The sequence below is a fragment of the Limulus polyphemus genome, unplaced genomic scaffold, assembly GCF_000517525.1.
Source record: "Limulus polyphemus unplaced genomic scaffold, Limulus_polyphemus-2.1.2 Scaffold3058, whole genome shotgun sequence".
Lineage (NCBI taxonomy): Eukaryota > Metazoa > Arthropoda > Merostomata > Xiphosura > Limulidae > Limulus > Limulus polyphemus.
This window is the reverse complement of record NW_013668668.1, coordinates 1-6,958: the sequence shown is the minus strand read 5'-3', so window position 1 is coordinate 6,958 and position 6,958 is coordinate 1. Positions and strand designations below refer to the sequence as shown.

General features: G+C 34.1%; 1 protein-coding gene across 1 annotated transcript in view; it reads right to left on the bottom strand.

The window, feature by feature from the left end:
- The window catches only part of LOC106468575 (papilin-like), a 140,001-nt gene extending 133,613 nt beyond the window's left edge, over positions 1-6,388 (bottom strand). The window contains exon 1 of the mRNA XM_022396914.1: positions 6,153-6,388. Coding sequence (XP_022252622.1) covers positions 6,153-6,178 — 26 coding nt within the window. The 5' untranslated portion in view covers positions 6,179-6,388. The remainder of the gene's footprint in view (positions 1-6,152) is intronic.
- Positions 6,389-6,958: the final 570 nt, after the last annotated feature.

Genomic DNA, 6,958 nt, shown 5'->3' with positions numbered 1-6,958 from the left:
CCAAAATACAGGATAATTCTAGAAAGTAGAGAGCGTGAGAATCACATGATCTCGATGACGCAACAACGTAAACGGCCCGGCATGGCCAAGTGGTTAGGGTGCTCGACTCGCAATCTGAGGGTCGCGGGTTTGAATCCCTATCCCGCCAAACATGCTCGCCCTTTCAACCGTGGGGGCGTTATAACGTGACGGTCAATCTCACTATTCGTTGGTAAAAGAGTAGCCCGTGGTGATGACTAGCTGCTTTCCCTCTAGTCTTGCACTGCTAAATTAGGGACGGCTAGCGTAGATAGCCCTCGTGTAGCTTTGCGCGAAATTCAAAACAAACAAACATATTCCATTTCAAATAATTATACAAGAAGAAAATATAATTGAAGAAATGATTGAATTTTGGGAAATAGTTTTTTTTGTACCCTAACTGATTGATTATTAAATCATTAAATCTTAGCTTACGATTTCCGACAAATAGTCATTTTATTCCAGGTTTTAAAGTTTTCGTTACACATATTTAGGGTTATCTGTGCAGAGCCATATTTAATTTTGAACTGATGCACTATAGGAAGACAGATAGATAATCGACAGAACCCAACGCCAACTTTTGGATTACTCTTGTCTGAGGAAAGCGTGGGATTTGGTAGTCTTAACTTTATAGCGCACCTTCAGCCTAACGCACGGAGCGAGTTTTTGGCAACAGACAACGAACCGTGAACTCTTGAATTCACAGCCTGACCACGCTAACCACTAGGCCACACCCACCCCTGGTTTCATTTTTACAAACTGCATCAATATTATAACACTCTAAAGAGCGGGTAGAATTAATCAATTTGTCGTTTACAGTCCGTAAAACTTTGTCTTCATAATCGTTAAAATTGTATACCAACAAAGTAGGGTAAGACCCGCTGAATGGTAAAGTTCTGTATGAAGGAGTAAGTCAAGTTGATCTGATGGAAATTAATAGTAACATATTTTGAAACTGTACATTTCGAGTGTGTTAGAGAGGAATTTTGTTTCAGTAAAACCAACAAAAAATGGAAACAAAACCTGTGTATCTAGAAGTATAAGCCAATAAAAATGTAAACCAAAACCTACAGATTTAGATACACAAACCAATAGAAAATATAATATGCAAATTTAGACATATAAACCAATAGAAAATTGAAACCAAAATCTGCATATCTACAAATATAAACCAACAAAAAAATAGAAACCAAAACCTGTAGATCTAGATATTTCCTACAATACAACGTTTAGACAGATTCACATCTAATCCTTATCAGATAGCTAATAATAGCAATAAATGAAATATTTTTGATGTGCCATTTTTATGGTTTTTATCGGAATAGCTTATTTCGTAACCAAAACGTTTGATGAATGTAGCTACGATATTTCAAATTAGAAATACCCACTGATTTCTATATATCTATCAGGTGACTTCTTTTGTTTCATACTGTGTGTGTGTGTATATATGTATTCCGGTGTCTAGGAAAACTATTTATACATGATGATTACAGAATCTTCTCCAAAGTTGTACATTTCTTAAACTGTTTAAGTTAACCTTATATCAAGTTACCCGATGTCTTCACATTGAAGAACATTTTTTAAGCTTTCGAAGAGATATAATTTAATAGGCAAATATTTTCACAATTCACAAGCGAAAGGAACTGAAAGGAATATTTACAAAAACTATAAAAAACTTAGAACTGTCACGTGAGAGTCTAATTCTTGCTCTATCCAATTCCTTTTTTGTTAGATGTTCTCAAAGCTGTGTTTCATTACTAAACGAGTAAACCATAACAAGGTTTCAACCAAGACCCACAAAAACAAAACAAAACTCTTGAAAATTCAGAAATAATATATTCCTGAACGGCATGCTCCAATGTCAAGTTGCCAGGATTGTGAATTCTGTGATTCATTGCTCTCGTACGTTTGCTGCAGGGCCCGGCATGGCCAGGTGGGTAGGGTGCTCGGCTCGCAATCAGCGGGTCGCGGGTTCGAATCCCCGTTACACCAAACATGCTCGCCATTTCATCCGTGGGGGCGTTATAAAGTCACGACCAATCCCACTATTCATTGGTAAAAGAGTAGCCCTAGAGCTGCCTCCCCTCTAGTCTTACACTGCTAAATTAGGGACGGCTAGCGCAGATAGCCCTCGTGTAGCTTAAAGCGAAATTCATAACAGACAGACAAACAAACCGTTTACTGCAAAAACTTTCTCCTCTCTTTGGGGTCGTGGGTAACAAAAATAATTGTTGTCAAGGCTTAATTCCCTCTAGTATCTTAGTTCAAAATTGCCATATTCCATATTTATAGTGGGCATATAACACATAGCCTATTGTATAGCATTGTGCTTAGCTCCAAACAAGCAAACAAAAAACAAAAGTTCAAAATTAAAGGCCCATCAGTGCCACGACTGGAATGTCTGCTAACTTATACTGCTAGAAAGTGGGTTTCGATACCCATGGTGGACACAGCACAGATAGCCCTTTGTATAGCTTGTCTTAATAAAAAACAACAACAATCAAAATTAGGGACCATTATGCACAGACACATTGATCTTTAGTTGTTACGTTAGTTGTTTCGTAGATCGTTAAAACTTTATTTTAATTGGTTTGCGGCTTCCTGGAAGAGGATATCAGACGAATAAACTGATTATCACGCTCACCGGATTTGAGCTCGATTGAACATGTATTAGATTCAAAGAACTTATGAGTGAAAGTAAAGAAGAATGGTCTGAGAGGCGCATGATTTATATTCAAGCAGCATTGATTCGTTCATTTCAAACATTCCACACGAAAGTGCGACTTATGTTAGTCTCCGAGGTGATTATATGCTTTATTAACAAATTTTTTCTCATAATTTAAACTACAAAGTTTATAGTAACCGTCCCCCAGTGTAATAACAGTAACTTGCAGCGTTAAATTCGAGGATTCGATTCCCCTCGGTGGACATAGCCCAGTGTGACTTTGCACTAAAACAAGTCTGTAGTGCTAGATGAATCTTTACGAGTACGGATTCTAACAGTAGCCATTTGTATGTTCGACCACACGACTGGTAGCTTGACACATATTTGTATAAAAATAAACTCAGGTGTTGAAAGAGAAATATTCTAGCCATGACAAAACACGACTACTGTTCTTGAATAATGTCAGTGATTTTCGTGTAACGTTTCAACTAAACAGCTTAAAACAAGTTATATTTATAGGATTTTAACTGTCTCAAATATGGACTGCTATACATTATATGTAGCTATAATAAAGCTTCTATCATCAGTGGTGTAGGAAGGAGTTGCAAAGTGAGGGTGCTGGCTAGACATGCAGATATTACAACGAGAAACTGAAAGGATATGATGCTGCTAAAAACATGAGGAAAAGTAATTTAATAATATAATGTACAGTTGCCATATAAGTTAAAGTGGAGGTGCCACAGCACCTTCGGTTCCGACGCCTCTGACTATTTTGTTTTTACCCACAGTATTTAACTTGAAATATTTTATATAAGAACGAAATTTTGAACGGTTTGATTTAAAGGTATTTCAGAAATCAATTTCTCTGTGATGCCCCCATGTTTCACATCTAGTCGTCGGCGCACAGAAAGTATAGCAGTCCATATTTGAGACAGTTAAAATCCTATAAATATAGTGTATAGCAGTCCATATTTGAGACAGTTAAAATCCTATAAATATAGTGTATGGCAGTCCATATTTGAGACAGTTAAAATCCTATAAATATGCCAAACGGTAACGTGATAAATTTTCAACTATATGGTTTTCTAAATGTTTTAATTAAGTGGTTTATATACTGAAGTGACGATTAATGTGTGGAGGTGCTACCAACTATCAAAACTTTGTAGTTTAAAGTTTCATTCTATTTTTTGTTATTGCTTGTTTGTTGTGATGCATAATGCTACACAAGAGGCTATATGTGCTGTGCCCACCATGTATGCAGATTAACTCCACAAGGTATAGGACTCTTGTGATTCAAAACTATCATTGACCATGCACATATAACATGTATGGATACAAATGTTTTAAGGAATATAACGGTTGTGATCAAAACTAACATTTGTCATGAACATATGTCATTCATGGAAACACTTTTCAAGGTATAGAATATTGTGATTGAAATCTAACATCTGTCATGCACACAACATATACATGAAGACAAACCATTCAAGGTTTTGGATGTTGTGATTAACACAACATATACATGAAGACAAACCATTCAAGGTATAGGATATTGTGATTGAAATCTAACATCTGTCATTCACAAATAGCATGCATGGAGACAAACTTTTCAGAGTATAGAACTGTTTGATTCAAAACTAGCATTTGTCACGTACAAACAATATACATGGGAAGACAAACCATTCAAAGTGTACGATGTTGTGATTCAAACCTAGCATTTGTCATGCACATACAATATACATGGAGACAGACTCTTCAAACTACACGACTGTTGTGACACAAAACTACGAACGAACAATTAGTTTTCTTCTTCTTACATCGCCATACAAATATTTGCAGAAGTTCTGCGAATGTTTTCAAAATATCATAGTCTCGACCAAATTTCAAGCTTCGTCTTTTTATGATTAAAATATTATATTTTATTGTTTCTTGAAGTGATTGTTTAATTGTTCTTTTGCACCTATAATAATAATATTTTTTTAGACGGACTGGAGTTTTTAAAATATATTTGTTTTTACTGGTACAAACCAAAAGTTTCGTATAACAGTTTAATCCGTTAGCTGTTATACGACAATATATGATTAAATGTGTTATTGTGATATAACCAGTCGAGTTTTACCGAGTTGATTTACCGTTTTCAATCACTGACAAAAAGTAACTGATATGATGATTGAACATCAGCTGCTTGTAAACGGAGATCGCCTTTCTAAATGTTACATGTGATTAAACTTCGATTCAAGCCACAAGAGGTATTGCGACAAGATTTATATTGATGGTTATGTTTACACCCTGAAAATAATATTCGCTTTATGATCAGTATAGTGTAGCAAGTGATTATTTTAACGTATTCGCTACAAAAGAAAAATGGTGGCGCTTTACAAACAATAAAAAGAGACAGTTTCTCTAGCTCGACACATTTTCGTTTCAAAGTAGAAACTTTGGTTTACGTAAAAAACGATCAATTATATAGCTTATCAAGTTTAATTTTCACTTGTCTTTAACTAGTAACAATGGCAATATGCTTATTCATTTGCCTGTTGAATGAGATAAGAATGAGTAATAACGAATACACATTTTTTCCTCAAATTTCCACTAACTAACATGATTTTTTTTTCGAAGTTACTTGATCACGCACTTTTTTTGTATGTGAGAATTCCCTCTATATTCTATATTGATAAGTATTATCAATAATAGTTAAAATATGGTTTTTGTGCATAAAAAGAACTAAAAGTTATTCTCCGGCTGAAATATGAATCACTATAATATCTGCTTATTATTTAGTTATTCGTTTATTATTGGGACCTACAATTCAAATAATCAGAATTATTTTACGCTTCTTATTTGGCAAGATTATATATACTATTATTTCATATATTTTACCTAATACCCCCCTCTTTTTTTGTAAGAAGAAGATTACAAATTAATATTGTTTTTACACAGAAATCGTGGCGATACTAGTTTACCTCTTATGGTCAGGATGATGAAACTAAACTGGTGATTGTGGTTAGAATGATAAAATTAACTTGAACAATGTTGTTCGGATGAGAGACAAATACAGATGATTTTTGCCACTTATGTGTCTACGATAATTATCTCTTAAACCGTATTAATAATAATAAAACACAGTAAAATAGCTTGAAATCTAATAGAGTTGTATGACTGGTATCAATACTGTATTTCATGCTATTTCACTTTCGCATATTTCCGTTTTGTGAAAGGATTTTTAAGCAGCATTTATAAGACCAATAATGGAATTGTGGCACATTTAGCAAAACATTTCCACAACTATTAGCAACACTTCACTAAAGACAAACATTTTTATAACTTTCACTGAACTTTGGAGTTTTGTTAGTTTCCCACAGATTTTTTAATTGGATTATATATATATATATATCGTTATTTTTTACAGCGTTTTACGATCATACTGTAAAATATTGCATTTAATGAAAGGAGAACATTAAGCACTCACCTGAAATACAGAACTTTAATTGTCATTTTAAGGTACTTTGTTACGCTCACGTGCCGGATATTTTACAGTGTTTGCACGTACCCTAAGGCCTCACGTGTCTACTTTTCGTTGTAACTGAAATAAGCAATTCTTCACTTCTTCAAAAGGATCTTCCTTCCAAGTGAACTTCAAGTTTAACACACTAAAATTCGTTTGAGGTAAAAACAGCGCTATGTCAATTGGTTCCCGAGTCCAAAAGCTTCTGTTGGTTCACAACGCCTGAAGCTTCTCTGATTGTATTTGTTCTTTGACCACCTCAAGCCTATTCACAACTTTTCGGAACTCGCATTTAACCAATGGTGAGGCACTCTACGCCCATTGACTGAAAATATGTCATGCGTAATACACACAAACAGAAAATCACAAACAATATGAAACAAGCAGTCATGTTCATATAGTAATCAACATGTTTTTTCAAACTATTATGTAAAACCGAAACTCACAAAACTGAGAGAAAAGTATATATTTATATCTCAACAGACTTGATATTAAGACAATTGAATTATTGTACATTTTCAACGTCTTATGATTTTGTCTTTTTGGAGATTTAATCTGATGCAGGAAAGCAGAGAATGAGGGTTGATAAAAAATATACAATTGTTGTATCAAAAAATGTTTTAAATAAAAGATAATTCGTAACACGTTATTGTAGATTTTTGTAATTCATCGATTCACGTGCATGAAGATATTACTGTTGTTTCTGAATTGTGCTATTTCTTTATACATATATTGAATAGAGTATATATATATATATATATATATATAGT